Consider the following 22,851-nt stretch of genomic DNA (forward strand, 5'->3'; position numbering starts at 1 on the left):
CATAGGACAGAGGCACAGAGTAAAAATACTTATTTATTAACATATACTTATTAACATATGCATACCCATATTTACAAACAGTTACACACTTATACAAATCCACAGTTATACATAATTCAATACTCATTTAATTGTAATATTTTAATACTAAAATATTAGGTGAATAACCGGGTTTTGTTTCAGTTCGAGATTTTATGCGCGTTATCTTCGGATAAATGTATTTCAGGTAACTCAGACACGTGAACATTATCAACCAACCACGCCGGGAGAGGAGGGTCTTATTGTGAAAAGCCGGGGCCGGATGTGGGCGGGGTAGATTCCGGCCAGCTTGCAGCCAGAGCGCTTCCTGTGTCCGTCGCTGCTTTGACTGGAACCAGTACGGAACCAGCGCTCCCAGCGAACCAGTGCGCCCAGCAGAGAGGGAGCAGGCCGCAGGTTCCGCGGGAACTCACCGGGACGCACCGACGCACGCGGACGGCGGGAACATGGCGAAGACGTACGACTACCTGTTCAAGCTGCTGCTCATCGGAGACAGCGGCGTAGGCAAGACCTGCCTGCTGTTCCGGTTCAGCGAGGACGCTTTCAACACCACCTTCATCTCCACCATCGGTGAGCCCACTCCTCCTCCTCCTACCGGTGTACCGGCGGCGGAGGGTGCTAGCTGTAGGCTACGAGCTAACTGACCGGAAAAGTGAAAGCGTTTGGGTGGGGGCAGGTGACCTTTGACACCCCCCCGAAACAGACAGCATCAGTTGTGAAGCGAAGAATCTGTCAGTCGATTCGTGATCGATCAGCAGTTCAAGGAGCAGCTGATCAGTTACTATCGCCAATATCATGATCGATTTTATGATCAGCACTAAGCCAGAGGTAGCTGCTGCAGTGGAAACACGTGCCCCACCAGGTGTATCTGTGGGACACACCTGGTGGGGTCAAACTGTTTGATTTAAAAAAAAAAAAAAAAAAAAATACTTTATTTAACTGAAATAAAGACTCAAATAAATCCACAAAAAATAAAAACCCCTCAGATAATGATAATAACCAAATCAAAGGGAAAATATATTGATGTTTAAGAAATGTAGTATTTTTTGTTTGTTTGTTTTGGTCAAAATTGCTAATTCAACCAGGAGGTGAACCAGGTTTGTCATGTGTGAATGAACAATTTTAAACATCTCACCCCTGACAGGAAATCACGTTACAGAGCAAAGAAACACTAATAAATTAAAACAACCTCAAATCCAGCTGAACATTTGAATAAAAACGAACCCAGAGGATCTGCAGCTCAGCCCAAAACAAACATTCAGAGGGAAATAAAAGTAGTAGCTGGACCTGTAATAACTGCCACCGTTTTTCTTTCACTGCGGTTTTTCTGATATTATAAAAGCTGCTCCGCCTTCCTGATCATCGCCTACAGAAACTAAACAGAAACTTTGTTTCACTGACAGAAATCTCAGCTCGCAGTTTATGAATCTGATTATTATTCAGACTCAATTTTACTTCATAAATCTTCATTTGTAAACAAAAAGCTAAAAGTTCTGCTAGTGCTAATATTCAGGAGTAAAAGAATTAAAATCTCAGCACGTTCACAGAGTGTATCGATCCCAATAATATTAGTATTTATTGTATGAAGTGTATGCAGCTGGGCTCTGCTTTCTGCAGCTGATCCTCTGAGAACAGGAAGTCTAAAGTTTAATAAACATTTCTGATTTAAAACTATTATAATTAATAACAGTTCATTTTTATTATTTAGTCTTCTGTTGCATTCAGACACAAATTATATGCCTGATGCTGTTTGCCTGGACACCTGTAACAGGAGCCTTTATTACAGGAAGTATAACGAGCTGCAACATCCTGTAATAAACAGCTGGATGAAGCAGAATAGAATAGAATGCCTTTATTGTCATTATACAGGATGTACAGTGAGATTGAAGATCCACTCGGTATCTCTGCTGCGGTCTGAAGCTTGATGCCGCTGCTTGCAACATTAGAAAGATGTCGCTGAGTTGCATCATGGGAAGTGTAGGCTCCACTTCTTTGGCCTGAGTGAGGATGTGTCCAGCTGTGCTGCTCAGATATAAACCTTCCTGTAGTTAATCTCACAGCAGAGAGTCAGGAAACGGTCCTGGTGACCGCTGATCAAACGAGGACGTGAAGCACGATGGAAACGTCTCTGTTCATCAATACGTTTCATTATATTTTTCATTTTCATTTTTTTTTCTCAGTTTCATGCATCTGTGTGAGGAAGGTTAGTTTCCTTGTTGCTCTCTGGTTTTGTCTAATTTTTTTGTTTTATTTAAATTTGAGGCTCGTGAAAGCGTGTGGATGGAAACAGATCAGCAGCAGCTGTCAGTGGTTTCCTGATGAAGCTAATTAATGTGAAACAGTAAATCAATCAAGTCCAGTAAACTGCTGCATCAGGAAGCAGCTGTGCTGGCATTTATCTGCAGGAAGATGTTCTTACATGAGTCAGGTCAAAGGTCATATGAAGCCCCAGCAATGCCTCACGCTGAGCAGGACGTCTGGCTTTCTGAGGACCCTCGGCGCCGCGATGCTCTGACCGGGACCCTGAATCCAGGTCTCAGAAGGTCCTCACAGAGACAGAGGAAGACTGTGTGTGTGTTTGTTTCCGGTGCATCAGCGCAGCGTGTCACTGCTGTCTTCCTGGTGGAAACAGGAAGTGGGAGCTGTCTTCTTCTGTCTGTCTGCGAGTGTTTAAGTAGGGGGTGTGCTGCTGTCTCTGAGGACATTTTGGTGGTTCGCCAGGCGAGGCCTGAGGGCTCTGTGTGTTCAGGGTAGGAGGGATACAGTTCAGCCTGCACAGGCAAGAAAGGCTTTTATTTTGAAAAAAAGAAAAGGGTGTGAACAGGTCACCAAACAATCAAAAATAAGGAGACGTGGATCTCGAGGAAGAATAATGTTATGAAGTTATTGATAGTGTCCTTATCTCCTTTATTATTGATTTCCTTGATTTGATGTGACCTCAAAGATTTTCTCAGGAACCTCCGGAGGCCTGAAAATACGAAGCGGGATTTGGCGAGGCGCCGTCAGGGTTAACCCCGGTTTAAGGCGCTTCATCAGTTACATCTGAGATGCGAGATCAGCGGAGACAAAACTGCTGCATGCCGACCAATCAGTTCTCTGCAAAGTAGCATCATCATCACTGGCTCCGCCTCCACTGAGTGAAGCAGCTGTAAATTAGCGGTGGTGTCCTGACAGCATTAACAGCAGATAACCAAAGCCTGCTGGCTGTATGTGAAAGTTGAAATAAGTCTCTGCTGCAGTGGGGGGGTCTGAGTTAAAATTGAAGTAATAAATATTAAACAGCAGTTTCCTTTATTTGCTCTCTGATGGTTTAACATCAGCTCAGCTTTCCTTCCTGCTTTAAAAGAACTTTATTTATGAATCCATTTCCTGTCTGACTGACCGCTGAGAGCCACCTTCACCCTCACGGAGCAGTTTCATCTCTTTGGCTGCAGCAGCTCCGTATGAGGCCTTTCACCTCTTCATGTTACAGTTTTCTCTTCGTTGTAGCGTCAGCCGCTCTGCTGCTTGTAAACCGTCCGTGTTTCTGATTGGTCAGATGGTAGATCGATGAAGTCTGGGTTGATTAACCACCTTCGTGTGAGCCTGACTGCTGATCTCAAGTGAAGCCAGAGCATGAACTGTGGGTAACCTGCTTCAGGCCCCACATGTTTGGAGTTTGATTGGTTAATAATCAGCACAGCTGCAGGCTGACTCCTGACAGCTGAGTGTGAGCTGCTGAGCTCTCTGCAGTCTCGCTCTGGGCTTCGATTCCTTCTCTTTGTGCCTTCATGATTTATTTATTTGACTTGTAATGGGATGGCTCTGACTGCTGCCGTAACCAGAAGACCTCATTGTAAAGTTCTCAGCCAATCAGGAGCAGGCTTTCCACACAGACTGGTTTTTGTGGTCCTCTCACGGTGCTCCAGTCTCTACCAGTTCATCTGCTGGAGCTGCATGAATGTTACATGAGCTCCCACAATCCTTTGCTGCAGCATTCGGACAGAAGATGCTCTGTGGCCGCTCTGCAGAGGTCTCGTGAGAGTCAGCTGACCTCGGAGCATGCGTCAGTGTGCGTATCTGCGAGGACCAGTTTTGAGGAAGTTGCAGCTTTAAAAAGCTGTTTGGGGGTCCAGACACGGACAGTTCACAGGTCAAAGGTCACCTGAGGTCAGCTGCTGCTCTTTGTGGGAATGTCGTTTACAGCCTTTGATCGTTTGGATCGATACATATTTACTGCCAGTATCACAAATTTGACATCACATCATTTTTGAGGCTGCGTGAAGGTGAATAATTGGCTGAAAACATCATGTGACTTGCAGTTGGTTAAACACAGACGGGTCACTGACAGAAATCAGCAGAAACTCATTTATTCATCATGTTCTGCGGAGCCGCCTCTGGACTCCTTTTCGTTTCAGATGAGCCTTTCAGGTGAAAGGTGAAAGGTCTTCAAGAAACAAAAACAAATCCAGTCGCCCTTTTTTTTAAGCTCCAGAGGAAAAATCAGAACTTAGTTCATGTATTAAAGCGATGAAATATGAAACCTGTTCATGTCAGCCAAGAGAAACTGAAATGGTTCCATTCATACGATCATCAGCTTCATGATACATCAGTAAAATACTCACCAAGTAAAACTGACAGTAAGAGTACAAACAGGTGATTTAATGTGATCACGGAGGGCTTGTCATTGATCGGTGAGGCCGATCCTGTACGTGTGTGTTTGGTTACACACAGGAAGGCAGGACGATGACATCACACATCACAAAAGGACGCAGTGTTGTGTTTAAGCACAACTTTGTGTATTTAAAAAGTGACTGAGGGTACGGGGGTGGGGGCGGGGGCTGGTTATTCAGACATCTGCCGATACCTGTGTGTGTGTCTGTGTGTGTGTGTTCATGTTGTTGACCCAAAATGAGACCCCCACAATATAAATGTGAGCATGAACACTTCAGGTTGGAGCAGGAAATGAATGTGAGTCAGTGTGTGTGTGTGTGTGTGTGTGGTATTCATCTTCCTGTTTTTATTTCAGTGTAATGTCAGAGCGAGCGGCTGCAGGCCTGCTGACTTCAGTAAAGCTCAAACGATCAGCTGATTGATTATTGACTCGAGGTTCTTCAGCTTCCATGTTTGAGGCAGAAATTTTGCTCCTTTGTTTCAGAACATTTGTCCAAATGCAGACGTTAGAATCACTTCAGATTTCTGAAACTGGTCTCGCTCGGCTGTAGCTGTGACCCAACTGAACCGGCAGCAGCACCTCCACCTGTGCGCTGGGAGGAGGGAGCGGAGCCGCCCGCACGTTGGAGTCTGCGTGTCAGGAAGGTTTCATAGTCACAGATGCTTCAGTTAAACCAAAGAGAGTCACGTTCCTTGAAGCTAAACCTCCGAGTCACAGAGCTGTGAAGGCTGTTTGGGACAGAGAAGCTGCAGGGTCAAAGGTCGTCCTTATGAAGGCTGATGAGCTGCATGTGTTCTGGGTTTCACGTGGAGCAGCTGGTTTGTGAGCAGCCGTCTTGTTGCTGGTTTTTAGCAGTTTTGTTTCTGTTCTCAGGTTTTTGTTCCCGTCGGGCTCTTTGGTCAGTTTGTATCTTATTCTGCAGTTTTAATGCAGCTTCAGATTAATGTAAGCAGGACATTAAATGTGTTTCACAGAAATGTCTGTAATGCTGGTGATGGGGTGGAGGTCAATGACCTCGGCAGCCGCGTGTTTCCGTAACAGGCAGCAGAACGGTTTCACTTCCTGGTGCGAGAGCAGAAAGAGCCGCTGAAGAATGGAGGGAAGAGGAGAGGTTCAGTCTGAGCCCGACAGGAAGTCAGCTGACTCGCTCACATTAAATTCAGTTTTCTACTTTCTGCGTCGGTGAGAGACGAGCGACTCAGAGGGCGGCACACGTCGGAGAGGATGCTGTAAACGCAGCTCCTGCATCCCAGAATAAACAGTGAGAAAAGCTGGACTTGAAATGGTGTTCAGCTGCTGATGTCATCACTGAAACATCTGTATGAAGCACGGCAACGAGACAAAACACGAGATACACACAACTGCTGCAGTGTGAGAGTAACACACTTGTAATGAGGCGCCAACAGTAACACAAAACAGTGCAGACAAATATGTTCTGTTAATCACATTAATGAGCTGAAAGTGCTGCTCATCGTTTCTTTGGGAGGTTTTGTGTATATGCTGTGGGCTCTTCTCTGTGTGTGTGGGCGGGGGGGGGTATCTTTTGGCAGCTTTGTGCGTCTCTCTTCAGTGTTTGGATCTTTTGCATCTCTGAGGTTTAATCTTCATGTTATTTAAAGTCTTTTAGAGGTTTTCCCGCTCAGGTGCCTCCTTTCAGTGGTTTTGTGTGATGTCTCCTGTTGATGGTGTTGTAGGGCTCTGTGGTGGTATTCTGCCTGCTGTAGATGGATTTGTGGCACTCTTCAGTGGATTTGTGTATTTCATTGGTGGTTGTGTGCTGCTCTTTGGTCTCTTTTTTTGTAGCGGTGATCGAGCGGCAGGGTCATGGGTGGCTCACTGATGCACGTGGGGTTGAAGGCTGGCCCGTGTGGTCCGATCCAACAGATGAGCTGCTGTAGGCTCAGTGATAGAAGGTGAAGAAGACTCAGTTTGAGGCTGCACGGCTGCAGCCCAGTCAGGGTGCCCGTGCTGACCCCCGTCCACCACTGAAAGCGGCAGCAGAGGGCACGTGAGCTTCTGAGCTGCACTGTGGAGCAGTAGAAGAAGGTGGCCCGGTCTGATCTCCATCCTTTCATGGAAACGGTGCTCCCTGATGGCTGTGGCCTCTCAGCAGGATGATGCTCCCTGCCACGAAGCAAACATGGGTCATTAATGGTTTGAGGAGCACAAAAAAGTCTGAGGTGTTGACTTGGCCTCCAAATTCCCCAGATCTCAATCCAAAGGAGCATCTGTGGGATGTGCTGGACAAACCAGTCAGATCTTGAAGGCCTCACCCACAGCTTCCAGGACTTAAAGGATCTGTTGGTACCATCTTGGTGCAGAGACCACAGCACGCCTTCAGGGGTCTGCTGGAGTCCATACCTGGATGGGTCAGGGCTGTCTTGGCAGGAAAAGGGGGACCAACACAATATTAGGCAGGTGGTCTAATGTTATGGTTTTATACTCAGCAACTCCAGGAAATAACAAACACAGTGTGTCAGTGCTCATCCTTATCATTCAAAGACACTGAAATAATTTAACAGCAGGAAAACCAAAATAAATGCATTAAGAGAATATACATCACTCTGCATGTCCCCCAGGAACCTGACCATCAACGGAGTCCAAAAGGGCTGGGACGGGTTTGATGGTTCCTGGGACCAAAGCGGGCTGAGACCTCTGGGAGGAGAGTGACAAACCAATGAATCTAAAATACATCTTAAAAAGCGCCGTGTGTTGTTTAGAGGTCACCGCCCTCCCTGGGTCAGTGATTGTAAGATGGATGGATGGATGCAGTTGGTGCTGGGAGGGGGGGAAGTGGTGTGAGGAGGGAGAGGTTCAGTTAGAGCTCTGGTGCAGGGATTTGAACCAGCGCCCCAAACAGCTGTGAGCAGGCAGAAACAGAGCTGTCAGGGCTTCACAGCCACAGCTTCTTGGAAGCATTACATTTTCTCAGAGGCAGGAAGTGTTTTTATAAATATCTCTGACTTCCCCTTTGAGTTACACACCCAGTCAGCTGACAGATTTAACTCACAGAGAAGGGAAACAAACGCACCTCAGTGATCGTTTCAACCGCATGGCTCCACCAGCAGGGCCCAGACCCAGTTACAAAGGATGAAACTCATGCACTCACTGACACATTAACTTTTATTCTGGGTTCATTAGTCCATCTCCAGAATAAGACGGAGGGGCCCTGAGGCCATCTCCTCGTGATCATCGTTATGATGGTTTGGTGTCTCTCTAACAGCTGTTTCTCTTTCAGGGATCGACTTTAAAATCAGGACCATCGAGTTGGATGGAAAGAAAATCAAACTGCAGATCTGGTGAGTCCCGCGCTCTCCTTCAGCTTCACGTATGTGAACTTTCAGAGAAGATAAACCCAGATTTCACCCAGAAACCAAACTTAGAACAACATGAAGCTCTGTGATTGGCTGTTGGGTGGTGAAATGAACTGTGGGAGCTGTAGTGTTTTTGTCTGTTTTTAATGACCTGCCTCAGTGCTGGTGTTTAACGGTGGCGTGTTCCTGCAGGGACACGGCAGGTCAGGAGAGGTTCAGGACCATCACAACGGCCTATTACAGAGGAGCAATGGTAAGACACGCCCCCTACCCCCCTGCTCACGGACAGGTCACGTCATGTGTCAGTCACCAATGAAACAAGCCAGCAAAACCATATTTATGCAGCACATTTCATTCAGGTGAAGCACAGCTGCCACACACACAGACTGCAGCCGTGATGGATGATGTAAAACTGCATCAACAGGCACATGTAAGCGATGAAGAAACAGCAGAAACACGAAGGCAACGAGAAATTCAAGTGAATCCATAAAGGAACTAATTTGATCAGTTATTGAAACCAACAATAGATGATAAGTGAAAAACTAATTAGGATTTATAAATGAGAATTAAGACCAAACTCAACTACTGGACGACTCTACGTGGTTTCAAATTCTGATGATGTCAGAGTTCACCAGAGCGGGTGGTTTTATTGGCTCAGAGCTTCATCGTGATTGGCTGAGATGACCCGAGCTGGTTCATGGCCCTCTGGGCCCCTCAGAGAGGTCCCAGGGGTCTGCACGCAGGGCCGTATTAAAACTGGTGATGACCTCAGTGAGACCGTTAACCAATTCAATTAAGGTCACCTGATCCAGTCTGACCCGCCAACAGTAGTTTCTGGGTCTGAAAAGTGCGCTCGGCCCTATTTGCGCTCCTGGTTGTATAGAAGTCCTTCCCCTGTGACCTCAGTAAACATTTTCCTGATGATAATTGGATAAAGACTTTGATCACAAACCGGCGAACGAGCACCCTCGAGGTTTCATAACGGATGATGTCACAGTGGCTGCATCCATCTTTTACCTACAGTCTGTGGGCTGAGCCTCAGTGTTACACCTGCAGTCACTGTTTGAGGCTTCATCCCAAATAGCACGCTGAGAACGATGAGGGAATCATAAGAAGGAAAATGGAGAGATTATGACCCCAAAACTGTCAGAATAAATCCAGGACCGAGCCCTCGAGGTAGGCTTGAAAATGTAATAACAGGCTTTTGTTTTGGCGGGTTAGAGACACTACAAAATAAAGCTTGCAGCTTCTTCGGGTGTTGGAGAGAAAACAGGAAGCATTTTCAGGTTAAGAGGATTTTCAGATTGATCTTCAGCTCATTGATCTGTTCATCCATCTGGAGACCGCCTCCTGTGCTGATGTCACTTCCTGTCTTCTCTGTTTTTAGGGTATCATGCTGGTGTATGACATCACCAATGAGAAGTCCTACGACAACATCAAGAATTGGATACGCAACATTGAGGAGGTAGGCCACGCCCCTCTGATGTCATAGAGCTCTGATCCGGTCGTATGATGAGTGCTTTCAGGACGTGTGTGTGTGTGTGTGTGTGTGTGATTAAGCTCCTCCCCCTTTGGTGTCTGTTTTTACCTTTTCTCAGTCGTTTTGTGTTGTGATGTCGCTGATCGAGGTGGTTTCACGTGTTCTGGCTGCCGTATGGCTGAAACCTCCCAGCTACAGAGAGGATCTCAGACTCAGTGAGCTGTCCTTAAAACCCGTTTTAGTCCGAGTTGGTTAGTCTCAGTATCAGCTGTAGATTGAGACCCAGATGAGTCTGAGTCAAACATGTGCACCACAGCCTCCTCAGGATGGAAACTTTCACCTTTTCTGGACAGACCTGCTGATTTCTTTCCCTGTGAGGTGTTGCAGAGCGAAGGGTGTTAGTTTCCCTGTCAGAGGGGGGGGGTTTGAGGAAGAAGTTTCCCGTCGTGTTACAGATCAGCTCTGATCAGTGCTCAGTAATCACAGCACAGCTGCAGTTATCTGTCTGAGACGCTGTGTTGTGTGTCTGCGTGCAGGGAGCAGATTCACGCACAAAAAGCATCCATGTCGTTAAAAAAATGTGCACGTCTGACGCACCTATCAGGGCCTTCCTCTCCCCGTCCACCTCCTCTAGCTCTTCTGGGGGTCACAGAGGTGACCCCCTCTGACTTCTAAATTACAACACGCACAATCTCCTGATTTCTACCAAAGGATCCTGAGGCTTTGACACGGAGCTGCAGTTATTGAACGATTTGTGGCTGTTTTCTGATCACTGAGTGCGATTCACTCTAACCTGCTGTCTGTGTGTGTCTGTGTGTGTGTGTGTGTGTTTTCAGCATGCGTCCTCAGACGTGGAGAAAATGGTTCTGGGAAACAAGTGCGACATGAACGACAAGAGACAAGTGTCCAAGGAGAGAGGAGAGAAGGTCTGAGCTGCTTTATTGATCGCTGTACACAGGGAGCAGGACTCGATCGATCAGAGCGTCACAGAAAACTGGAATACTTTTATTCAAAGATGAATTCATCTGATTATCAGAAAATCCTCCACACTGACTCAAACTTTAGTTTATCCTTAAATATGATTTTTACATTTTCATCTACCTGCATATGAACCCATAATCAGACGTTTGAAGAAACACCCGCTCTCTTTGGTTTTGCAGCTCGCCATCGACTACGGGATCAAGTTTCTGGAAACCAGCGCGAAGTCCAGCATCAACGTGGAGGAGGTGAGTCCTGATCCGTCGCCACCGTCCGCAGTCCTGGAGACTCGAGTCTCATTTCTATCCCGTTTCCCTCCACAGGCCTTCTACATGCTCGCCAGAGACATCATGGCCAGACTCAACAGGAAAATGGTGAGTCCAGCAGCTCCAGGTCGGCTCGCACTCGAGCAGCAGGCTCCAGATATTTTATTGGACTTTATTCCAATAAAAATCCGTCCCGGTCCTGCCAGTAGTGCTACATGATAGTCAGACCTGCTGAAATGAGAGTGGAAGGGTTCATGGCGAATGTCTGACCTTTGACCTTTCTTCTTCCTGCAGAATGACAACAACCCGTCAGGAGGAGGGGGGCCCGTCAAGATCACAGAGTCCCGCTCCAAGAAGAGTCTGTTCAGGTGTTTGCTGCTGTAGGCGGAGCCTCAGCCCAGAACTCCTCCTCCTCCTGCAGCAGGAGCTGAGGAACAACCTGTGGACATTTAAGAAGCCTGCTGTGACTCCTCCTCCTTCCTCCTCTTCTTCTTCTTCTGTTTTAATGGTGTCTGTCGTCAGCTCAGCAGTTGGAGGAGGCTGAGCCAACGCAGCATCTCGGTGTTTGTTACAGAGAGAACGCGGAGGCGGCGATGATGAAGGACAGAACCGATGACTGTACCAAAGCAGGTGGCTCCGCCCTCTCCTCCGGTGTTTCATTTACACGTCGCGGCTGAAGCGTTTAAAGGATCAAATATGTAGCAGATAGTGAGGCCAAACACCTGCACAGGCTTCAGTCCTACTTTTATGGCAACCGACCAATCACAGACCGGACGCCTGGACTACGAAGCAGGTAACCAGGTGCGATCAAAAAGTTCAGCCAGGTAGAGTCGGTGATGTTACAGTCATAAGGTCCCACGTGACCACAGTCACCAGTGATGAGGGCTGGATCTGCGCCTCTGAGCCAGGATCCCCTTTTTAGTGAATGTGCATCAGGTCAGCGCCGTCCTTCGGTCTCCACCCAGAGCTCGTGGTCACAGGTGAGGACTGTAGATCAGCCGGTAAACTCACAGCTTCGCTCCCACACTCGGCTCTTCTTCATCACCTCAGATCGGTACAGCATCCCTGCAGACATCGCACAAACCCGTCTGTCAGTCCTCGCTTCCTCCTCCAGGACTCTTCGCCCAAATTCAGATCAGGTTCCTTTTTATCAGAGCTGAACTTTCTGATCGCACCTCGTGGGTCTTATCCAGATCTCATCATTTAAACCAGGTTTTCTTAATCTGATAAACAATCACAAATGTGGAAAGGTTTACGCTCACATATCCTGCCCCCAGAAACAGAGTTAAACCTGGAGTTCCCTCTCTGACCTCAGATCCTGCTTCGTGGTCCAGGCCTCAGTCAGATCAGCTGATCTCCTGCTAACGCCCTAAAAACGAGCCCAGAGTTTCAGGAAGTTGATGGAGGGTCGGAAACATCCTGAAATTCACAGCTGATTATTTTAGGAAAGTTTGCAGGAAATCAGCTGAAAAATATTCAGATCTCAATCTTAAATAATGAATTTGCAGCTTAAACGCAGGAAATAAAAACCCAGCGAGAGCCTGCCGGGCTCCCAACAGACGAGAAACCATCAAAATATCGTTTTAAATTTGTGTTCACTAAAATGTCTTAACCTTCATTTGACCTCCAGCCTTCACGTCAGAGTTTATTTTAACAGAACTAATAGTTTTATATTTTATCATTTAAATGCCAGATTTGTCTTTATAGATTTTTTTACATGCATCTTTAATTAAACTGAATTCATGGTGATATGAAAACAGAAGATGGTGTTTCCTGTGCGCGGCGTGCTCGGGCGCAGGTTTGAATCTAACGAAGACGTGAAGCTTTCACAGAAGAACTGAGGCTCGTTTTCATTTTTCATGCTTTTTGTGTTTTTGTATTTAATCATTTCTTTTACAGTGGACATGCTTTTATTTTGTAACTTTTCAGAGGAACTGTTTGAGCTTTATTTTGAAATGTTTGAGTTTCACGTGCAGCTGCTGCTTCCAGATTTCCTGTTCGTGACGCAGACTCCCGATCGGCAGGCTCACCGATCGGGAGTCTGCGTCATCGATCGTTTCACTGACTCATTAAGCTGGAACCAGGAAAACTGTAAGAGTCGCGGTGAATGTGCGGCCCCCCTGAGCGCGTCCCCCTCAGCTGAGAACTGTCCCGCCTTCCTAAAGCAGTCCTCGAGCTCCTGCGGCGGGAGAGAGCCTGGAAACGGTTCCAGAGACTCTGGAAAACTCCTAAAACTGAATGTTGGTCCGAGTCTGATTCAGCAGCTGCACGTGAAGCAGAAATCAGTGTTACAGCGTGTTTGTTTACACTCTGCTTCCTGTCGCGGCCAGACTGTAAATAAAGATGGACGACAGCCGTCAATCATGATCACAGACATCAGTTTAAACCAATCATCAATCAATCGTTTAACATTTGGAATGTACACAAGGCGCACTTTTTTTTGGTCCCATGTGTCAACGGGGTGGAGGCGGGGCTTATGACCTGTACTGCAAACAATCCTTTGTCACTTCCTGCCGTCCATCTTTATGTGTGGTCAGATTTATGCGAACACGAAGGAGGCGTGGCCAACGTGTTCATTTTTAAATTCTTTGTATTTTTCAGCACTTTGTGACTCGCTATGCAAAAACCACTTCTTCCTTTTTGTTGTGTTACTGAGCTCTGATTGGTCAGATCAGACGTACTGATGATCCGAGGACAAACGTTTAGGAGGAAACTTTTTAATGTGACTTTCAGATTAAAAGCCTTTTGACATCAGCACACGGAGGATGATTTTAATAAACGTGTTTTATATCTGGGACTTTGTGTTGATGTCAGCAGACCGAAGCTTTCTGAGGAGGGTGGGAACAGATGAAGGCTTTGAGCTGGATGTTTTTGAGCTGAAAGAAAAGGTCTGCGGACGGGAGGCTTTTAATGTGAAAGTCACAGGACTGATTCAGGAAGTTTCCGTGACCTCTGACCCCAGCTGTCTTTAACCCCTTCGGTTTTTATCTGTCTTCCGTTTCCTGCTCTGAAACATTTGGAGCGTTGTTGCTGCTTCGGCTGATGAATAAACGACTTTTTCTACCAGCTGGTTTCTGTTTCATTGATCACTCCGAGGTGCTTCAGGGTTACTGTCCCCACACCTGTTTCAGCAACACATCATTAAAAATCCTCCGGCTACGGTCGAGCTCTCACCTGAGAGCAGCACCAGACTAACTGAGCAGTTGGTGAAGCATCACAGGACAGGATGGATGTGATTTCAACAAACTCAGGTTTATTATTCAAGTAAAAAGTGACGGCAGACGCTCAGCGGAGGGTTTATTTACACACATGTACAGACACAAACCTGCCGTCCTCACAGCGCGACGAGCCGCCCGCAGACTGACCCTGGGTCAGCACGACAAACACTAACAGAAACGAAGGGCGGCAGCTGTGAGGAGACAAACTCCAACAGTCCTTATTTACAGCACAGAGCAGCTGAAGGTCGGCGCAGGAGAACGGCGCTGCCGAGAGTCCGACGTCCGGGCCAAACGGGAGGAAACAGCGGCAGGAAGCAGACCGACCTGCGGACACACAAAGGCTTCAGAGGTGTGTGGAGCTCCTCACACAGCATCGCTGCACATACATCTACTGATGAGACCACAGCGGTGTCATCACACCAGACACAGGAGCTCAGAGGGCGTCCAGGTAGATCTTTCTTAGCCTGAAGTTAGACTTTTACTATTCATGCTTTAAAAAAATCCCCAAACTGTCAATTTGTGGAGATTATCCCTCAGTCTCAATCTGCAGTGTTTTAGACGTTTGCCTAACAAGTGAAAGATCCCTGGTTCGATCCCAGGAGGAGCCACAAATCCCTTTGGGGTTTCCAGTGTAAAACCAGGCAGTTACCTGCTGTGGCGCCTCCGTGTGGCTCGTCTCTCTGATCTTAAATGATGTCACAAAACGTCCAACAGCTCAAAGACGCTGAGCTCCGTTTATTTTGACCTGGAACTTGTTCTCCATCATCGTGACCTTCAGTCTGGGTTTGCCCTCTGAGGTCGTTCAGTCGGGTTTGTTCCAGCTGAGATTTTTCGTTAAGTTCTTCATCTTTCCCTCCATCACATCTGGACTATTGTAGCTCCGGTCTCCCTGCCTCCAGCTCAATCAAAACTGATCTGCCAGAGCCGAGCCCGCATCCCTCCCACCCCAATAACCTGCTATCTAACCTGCTACCTGATGGATTTTATTAGTCTGTCGGCCTCTCGTGGCGTCGCTCCCGCCCACATCACAGATTTGTTTTGCAGCCTCAGGTCTGATTATTCAGCTGACTGATTTTACTGAGCTGAATCTTTGGTCTGGTAACGTCGGGCTTTGGGTCAAACGCCTGCAGTAAGAATCAGTCTGCACACTTACAGTGACGTCGTGGAGGCGAGCTGATCACACGATGGTGGCCGGACTGATGACCGCAGCGGATTTCTGAGGATGAACAGAGAACAGCGATCAAACATTTAGAAACTCAGGAATTTCCTGAATAAGTCGTCACATCACGGCTCTGATATTTTAAATGTTTGCTCTGCAAAGTGGAGAAAGAAAAGCAACCAGAACAGCTCCTGTGTTCCTGCCTCCGCTCTGCAGCGATTTTAGTCGTCATATGAAATATGAAAACGTTTAGACAGACGTGCTACGCACTGACTGCTGCGTCTCTATTGAAGCCGCCGTCAGGTCTGACTGGAGTGGCGGGCCCTGAATCTCACCGTCTGCTCTGAGCTGGAAAAGCTCACCTTTGACCTCCTGGAACTCTACGATGAACCCAAACATAAATGAAACCTGTGGTTTCATCTGTGACTCCTGCAGATTCATTACTGGGACTTTTTTAAACGACCTCCCAGCATGACAGCCAATCACCGTGATGGTAATTACTGTCTGCTGATCTATGAAGGAACTGAAGGACGCAGCGAGTCTGATTGACCAATGAAAACCTTCTACGGTCTGTTAGTAACTCCTTCACTCACAGATGAAATGTACTGGCTGCTGAGGCGTTGTTTGCTGGAGGAAGAGGGCGGCTGGCTGGGGGGGCTGGGCTCCTCAGGTAGCGTTTCCTGGAGGTGGGAGGACACGCAGCCGCTGTCGGAGCCGGTGGAGCCGGAGAGGCAGCGAGACGACGAACCCGAACTCTCCGTGGCTGAAGACAGAAAAAAAGCTGCTGTTAGACATGAAGTGGAGCAGCTGAGGGATTAGAGCCAGATTATTGAGAGCTAATCTGAGACACTCATATACACACACTCATACATCCTCGTAGATCTGAGACATGAACTGATCTTAAAACCTGAGGAAACGACTCTGAGAGGAACTCAGAGTTTGAATTAAAAGCCTTTAAATCAACTGAAAAGGGGGGGGGGTGTACACACTCATGGAGGGCTGGCTGCTGGTCTCGTGCTCCTGCTCGTCTTCCTCGATGCACGAAGCGCTGAAGGGGCTCTGAGCGGTGGGAGGAGGGGGGATGTTCTGACTGCAGGAGGAGGAAGAGGAGGAGGAGGAGGTTAGAAAACCAGCATGAGATGCTTTGACTCTGCAGCCGTGTGGCACATGCACAGGTGAGTGCTTTACCTGTACATGTGCAGGTTGAGCGGTCCCAGCAGGCTGCTTGAAGACGGGCCCGATGCTGTGGGGTCAGAGTTCACCGCTCCTTGTTTAAAAGGATTGGAGTGGTCGAAGACGGACACGGCGATGGACGCTCGTGTCCTGGCACCTGAGGATCGATCAGTGTGTTAGTTTATGTGCACTGACGCGTCACCATCACAGCGTTCAGCAGCTTCGATCTGCTTTCAGCTTAGAAACAGGCTTTGTGTGAACAGCACCTCTGCTCTTCATGATGTAATGAACCGCTCGGTCGCTGATGGCTGCGTCGCTCGGCTGGATGTCCAGATACGGTTTGTTCCCCACGCCCATCGACACCATCTCCTTCAGACGCATCTCTGCTGACAGAAAGACAAAGCCGGTGAGTTCGCCTCAGACCCCGAAGCTCTTGGCTCCCCCGAACACTCGACCGCCCGCACCTTTGTTCCTCGTGGCCTGGGTCCACAGGATTTGGGCGATGTCCTTGGTCCAGGCGTGTTTTATGTCTGCTGTGGTCGCCTGAAGGATGAAGGTCTGATTCTTGGACGTCCTCCTCCTGAACCAGATCTCAAACCTCAGCTCGCTGTTCCCCGCCGACTCCGTCAGCCCAACATCGGCCGTCTGCGGCACAGACAGAAGATGTCTCTCAGAACGCGTCTCGCCTCAGACTCCAGGCGGGCTCGCCTGCTCTGGGAGAGCTTACCTTGAAGGAGTGTTTGTAGATGAAGACGTCCAGGCCTCCCTCCATCTTCTTAGGTTTGCTGAAGAGGACGAGCTCGTCGAACAGGAAGATGCGACGCTGACATTTCCTCCTCCCGCTCCACACGGTGAACTCGTCCTGCCGGATCAGCTGACCCTGCTCCTTCAGGTTCACCTGCAGACAGAAGGAGGAGAGACAACCTTCAAATCTGTTTATTTGATGAGACAAGCTGCTTTAAATAAACATACGTGTCCATCCTAATGTCCCCTCGTGATCCAGCCTCTGTGTCTTAATACTTTCACTAACAGCAGGCTGCAGTTTGGTGAAATGACGACACACAAACTCAAACAGGAATGGAGGAACTCTCTCATAGTTCTAGTCTTGATCATCAACACTGCAGGAAATGGGGGCTCATCGTGTGTGGGCTCTCATTTTATCCCCCAGCACAGGAGGAACCTCTGAGGGACACGAGTGCAGAAGGACCAGTGGGCTTCATAAAGCCTGTAAATGATGGAGGACGTGCAGCACAGTTATGACCTCTCAGACTGAGACGTAAACCTGGGCCTGCACTTCTTCTCAGGCAGACTTTTTTAGAGCGCTTTAACTGAAATTTGAGATCAAAGTATCTAAATGTGTTTATTAATGCGAAGACACTCGCAGGCAGCTCGCTGCTTCAACATTTCCAGGAGCAGCTGCAGGTGGATTTAACCTGCACCATCCAATCAGGAAGGCTGACATTCCCACGAGAGCGCTCCGAGCCGGGACCTGAACATCTGTGATATTCGTGCATTACAGATGAGTTTATTTAGGCATGAGCTAAACTACGCTGCAGGACTTCAGTACCTTTAAGGGCTTCGACCGCCCAACGAGGCAAAGTAACGAGTAAATGATGAGTTTGAAACGCGATTATAAGAAAGTAAAAGACCACAAAAGCCAAAGCGGCTCTGGTCGGGTTTACGGGATGGTCTTTATGCTGGTGATGTGAACACAGGAATCCCTGCTCAGGCTTTTTGCAGGCTGTCATCAGCCTCACAGGGAGGCTGCAGGAAGCCTGTGAAGTGGCTTTAACAGCAAACAGCTGATGGTTCCTGTTTAACTGAAGAGAGTTTAAACGTCTCACATCATGAAACCCACAACACACAAACCTGCCGGCACGCCGTCCTCAATCTTGTTGTGGTTGTAATTACCTCCACCGGCAGGTCATGTGACCGGCTGTTAGTACTACTGAAAACGTGAACCAGCCCAGATTAGAACTGATTTAACTTTTGGAGTTCATCTGGATTCTGGATCCAGGATTTTCTGCAAGGACTCCCTACCAACTTCACAAACATCAAACTATGGGAAACCATCCCAAACTCAGCCGGTTCCAGAAGTCCTGATCCGGGGACTCGCTCCACCCCCTCAGCCGTCAGTATTTCTGGTGCGAGTGCAGCAGCACGTAACACATCCGCGACACGCGTTCAGCTGTGACGCTGACACACTTACATCACAGTCTCGGATGGCGTCCATGGCCAGCAGGTCGTTTCCGTGGCGAAGCTGGAACTTGACCATGTTGGTGGCTCTCTGCAGCGTAGCAAGCTCCGCCTCCTGAGCCACGCCCACCTCCTTCATGAGGTCAGTGAGGAGCAGCGCGTATTTGCTCATCCTCTGAACGGGCTTCAGCAGGTAGGAGGAAAGGTCCATCTTATCTCCCAGCTCCAGCTGCTTCCTCTGCAGAAGCAGGGGAGGGGGTTAGTGTCAGTATAGGTCAGAGGTCACATTAAGCTCAAAGGTCAGAAGTAGTTCTCACCCTGAAGAAGGAGTGTCCGTGGTTCGCCAGCAGAGCGTCAGACTTGGGTTTGTTCTTGCTGTAGAGAGCGTACAGACCGAACTGCTCCTGCTGTTCAACACAAACACAAACACACTCACACAGAGCACCTGCGTTCAGGTAACACCTGCGTTCAGGTAACACCTGCGTTCAGGTAACACCTGCGTTCAGGTAACACCTGCGTTCAGGTAACAATCATCTGCAGAAAGACTCATCTGAACAACTGAACACACAGATCTGATTTTGCTATAAAATGAGAAAAACTTCATGTTGGTTTCTATGAGATAAATATGTAGAGATTGTGTGTGTGTGTGTGTGTGTGTGTGTGTGTGTGTGTGTGTGTGTGTGTGTGTGTCTCCTACATGTCTGAGGAAGCAGTGCGGCACTCTGAGCGGGTGCTTCGAGCAGGCCTCCAGCTCCTTCAGGAAGAACTGGTTGTGGAAGTCGAGGAGTTTCTCCAGGTTGCCGAAGACGACGGAGCGCTTCCCCCTCAGGTCCTGAGGGAGGTCTCCTCGATCCATCTCAGGGAAGTAGTGATGGATGATGTAACGCAGCGAGCGGACGTACTCACGCTCAGTGTTCACCATCTCCTCCACGATGTGACGCAGCTTACTGCAGGCACAGAAATACACAGCCCGTGTCAGCAGAGCAGTGTCAGTCTGGATTCAATGCCAGAAAACGAGATTACCCACCTGCCCCTGGGTCGGGAGTCCACTGAGGGGGTGCTGGGTGTCCCGGGACAATGCGGCCCCTGTCCCGCCCAGCTGTGGGAAGGCGTCCTGGGGCAGAGCGTGCGGTCCGCTGCCTCGGTGCTGCTGCCCTCCAGGCCACGGATGAATACGCCCGTGTTTCCTCTGCGCGCCGGCTCGCTGCGGGCGCGAGCAGACGGGCTGTACCGCGACGTCTCGGGGGTGGCGGGGCAGTCGAAGCTTTGAGTCTTTCTGAGCTGCTGCCGTCTGCAGGATGAGGAGGAGGAGGAGATAGAGAAGGTAGAAGAAGATAGGGTGAAGCAGGGGGAAGAATCCAGGCGGCTTCTGGGACTGCAGGAGGTGAAATCCACACGGTCAGAGGACTCATCTGAGGAGGAGCTGCGAAACAGCCGTCGGAAGAGCGGCGTGTGCTGGGGGGTGGGAGGGGAGGCGGAGGGAGCAGGGGTGGAGGTGATGGGGAGCACTAAGGAGGTGCTACGAGGGGGTGAGGAGGAGTTTCTTTTTTCCTCTGGTAGGAAGGAGGAGGATGAGGAGGTGTCACGGATCCCCCAGAATCCTGACAGAGATTTCCGGGAGGAGACGGAGCTCCTGCTGGTGACAGAGTCAGAACGGCGCCTGTGGGCGGAGTCTCGTGTCTTGAGCGCTGCCTCCATCTTCCTGTCAAACATCTTCTTGGTCTCCTGACACTTGGACCAAGCAAAGCTCCACTGACAGAGGCCTCGCTCGCCCCGCAGCTCACCCGCCGCCACCTTCATCTCCTGAAAACGGGCGTCTGGGATCGGTGGGTGTTGACGCTGGTAGTCCTCCAAGCAGCCAATCACAGCCTGGCATTTGTCTGGAAGTGTGCAGTCCTCCATACTGATCCCACCTAGGTGACGCATACCCTGCAGCGCCCAGCCATAGGCCTGCAGAGAGAGAGAGAGAGAGGGGCCGAGGTAAAGGAGCCACTCTACTTCCTGTTAATCCCACTGTACAGAAAATGGATGCAATTTAGCCCAGGGTGCAGCAGGGGGCGCTCATGAGAAAGTCCTCAGTGAACTGGAGTAAAAGGAGCTAAAATAATTATTTACAGCTGCCTGTAGAAGAAAAAACCTTGGAGTTTTCAGGAGCAGCATCAACAACCCGTCACCTTCTTTAACATCGACTCTGTGATGCACGCTGATTGGTTCACTAAGGATTCACGACTGCCACCTGTTTCAAAATGATAAAACTCGACATTAGAAGCAGTTAAAGCCCAGCAGCTGCTGCTGGTTGAAGGTGATGCTGCGACGACCCAAATATTCACAGAAACCTGTAAAAAAAATAATAAATCTGAAAATAAAACCACTTCACTCATCTCAAAAACATAAATCCAGGAAGCTGGACTTCTGACATGGGTACGTGGCCACAAGGCACCTCTGACCTTTGACCCTGAGCAGCATTAAGCTGAAGAAATGTTGCCGTTTCCTCATTATAATAAATCTCAAAGAAGAGGTTACAGCAGGACTGAAAAAAGAAAACAATAGGAGGAGGTTGTTTTAGCTATTTACATGGGAAGCTCCAACTTTAACTTATTTCAGCCCCTCCTGGCAGCTTTTCAGGGTCACTCAAACACCTGCCCTGGGGCGGGTCCTAAAGGGGGGGGGGGCACTGAAACAGCAGCTCTAACGTGTTAACTTTACCATCTGTGTGAGAAACGATCTGCCCCGAGTTTACGGCCACGTGAAAAACGCTCCATCTTTCCTTAAAGGCGAACAAACTTGGACCCGAGTGTTCAGCTGTGGTCAGAGAGGTTCCCTCAGCCAACAAACAAACAACAACAAACAACAACAAAAAGAGACAAATGCCGTCACTGCAAATCTGCAGCCGCAAACCTTTGAAGTGTGAGCTCATGAGTGTGTGCGCACCACAAAGGAGTCGACCGCCAGTCTCCTCTTTGTTGGAGGCTGGAGGGGGAGGAGAGCACGGGAGTGTGTGTGTGTGTGTGTAAATGAAAGAAGAGGCCTCCTGCTTTCCTACTGACAGACTGAATGGGTCTGTACCCTCCTGACATACAGCTAACACATTACCTCACCACTAAAACAGCAGGACACACACACACACACACACACGTGCGAGGTCGTGTGTGTGTGTGTCAGTTCAGAGTGGGTCATTCCAAACTTTTCAAGGTCTGGAGAGGAAGAGTTCAGCAGCAGTGACAGCTGAGGAGGGCAGCCACGGTGTGACCAGCAGAGGGCGCTCGAAGCCCAGTGCAGGGTGGGGGTAAAGAGCCCCTCCTCACTGCCTGCTGAGGGAAAACAACCCAGCAGCCACACAGAAAAATCTGAGTGTGTGTGAAGGCCTTCAGGTTGTCGTGATTTAAGTCTCAAATTGCAGAGCGGAGGTCTGTGGCTTCACCTGCTTCAGAGGTGCACGAAGAAGAGCACGGCGGCATGTCTGAGCTCGGGTTCGTTGGGCCTGACTGTAAATGTGCAGGTCAGAGATTCATGAGAGCACGAAACAAACTGCTGTGGTTTTAATGACCAAAACTATCAGAGAAACCATCTGCTGCACGTCTGGCTGAGAAAACTGAGGTGTGCTCCCACCTGTATCTTTATCTACCTTCATCTACTCCTCCATCGGTCCATTTTATGCCTCGAAACATCTAAAGGTGGAGCTGTGCATCTCCTCGTCCTTCGGTCCTCCCACAGAGGCTTTGAGGGGGGAAACTTGGATGTCAGGAGGAGAGGGTTTACTGCATGTGTCACATTCACCAAAGAACAGGATGTGGAAGCAAATATTTCACAAATACGGGATAATTTCTAGTAATCTCGTCAGACTGAACTCACTGATCTGAGAGCTGCCGAAAGTGAGCCAGCAGGGTTTAAGGTCCAAAAGAAGGCGCCGTGAGACGAGGCTTCCCATCTTCCTGAGGTCGATGTAAACAACCAAGATGGAGACGATCTGACGGGACAGTGAAGGGAGGCGATAACAATGAAACCATACGGAGCGCCGCTGCGGTGGGAGGTCAGCGGGTCAGCGCTCTTCAGACCGATTAGCTGCTGATGTGTCCTGATCGCTGCAGCCGCTCATTTCCCACGCACACACACACACACACACACACATACACACACGGTTCTGCGTGTCTTTGTGAGGACCCTCACAGAAGTGTTTTACTGTAACTGTAGGGTCTTTATCTTCAGTCCTGCAGCGCCTGAATCAAACTGAAAACCTCTGGGTACATTTTACTTATGAAGAGGCTTTAATTAATTTATTTAGATCTGATTGGAGCATTTAAACGAGGACGGGATTGGTTTGATTCAGAGGTCAGAGGTAATGCAGATCCCAAATAAAAACGTTTATATTAACTC

The 22,851-nt window shown here is 48.7% G+C and overlaps 2 protein-coding genes across 5 annotated transcripts in view; one reads left to right on the forward strand and one right to left on the reverse strand.

Annotated features, from left to right (window-relative positions):
- The first annotated feature begins 297 nt into the window (after positions 1-297).
- Positions 298-13,790, forward strand: LOC115774315 (ras-related protein Rab-8B). The gene is made up of 8 exons (XM_030721528.1): positions 298-609; positions 7,932-7,992; positions 8,200-8,260; positions 9,395-9,472; positions 10,324-10,413; positions 10,648-10,713; positions 10,789-10,839; positions 11,026-13,790. Exons 1-8 carry the CDS (start codon positions 486-488, stop codon positions 11,113-11,115), a joined length of 621 nt encoding a protein of 206 aa, XP_030577388.1. The 5' UTR covers positions 298-485; the 3' UTR covers positions 11,116-13,790.
- A 184-nt stretch (positions 13,791-13,974) lies between these two features.
- plekhg4 (pleckstrin homology domain containing, family G (with RhoGef domain) member 4) overlaps positions 13,975-22,851 on the reverse strand; it is an 80,942-nt gene continuing 72,065 nt past the window's right edge. For all 4 annotated transcript variants that reach the window (XM_030718724.1, XM_030718743.1, XM_030718716.1 and 1 more), the window contains 12 exons: positions 19,505-20,427; positions 19,175-19,424; positions 18,795-18,884; positions 18,491-18,715; positions 17,009-17,179; positions 16,746-16,926; positions 16,548-16,664; positions 16,297-16,438; positions 16,098-16,198; positions 15,702-15,871; positions 15,103-15,165; positions 13,975-14,273 (listed from right to left, as the gene is read on the reverse strand). In XM_030718724.1, the coding sequence (XP_030574584.1) occupies positions 15,127-15,165; positions 15,702-15,871; positions 16,098-16,198; positions 16,297-16,438; positions 16,548-16,664; positions 16,746-16,926; positions 17,009-17,179; positions 18,491-18,715; positions 18,795-18,884; positions 19,175-19,424; positions 19,505-20,427 (2,409 nt within the window). In that variant the 3' untranslated portion in view covers positions 13,975-14,273; positions 15,103-15,126. The remainder of the gene's footprint in view (positions 14,274-15,102; positions 15,166-15,701; positions 15,872-16,097; positions 16,199-16,296; positions 16,439-16,547; positions 16,665-16,745; positions 16,927-17,008; positions 17,180-18,490; positions 18,716-18,794; positions 18,885-19,174; positions 19,425-19,504; positions 20,428-22,851) is intronic.

Source organism: Archocentrus centrarchus, chromosome 3 (genome assembly GCF_007364275.1).
Source record: "Archocentrus centrarchus isolate MPI-CPG fArcCen1 chromosome 3, fArcCen1, whole genome shotgun sequence".
In the NCBI taxonomy this organism is placed as follows: Eukaryota; Metazoa; Chordata; class Actinopteri; order Cichliformes; family Cichlidae; genus Archocentrus; species Archocentrus centrarchus.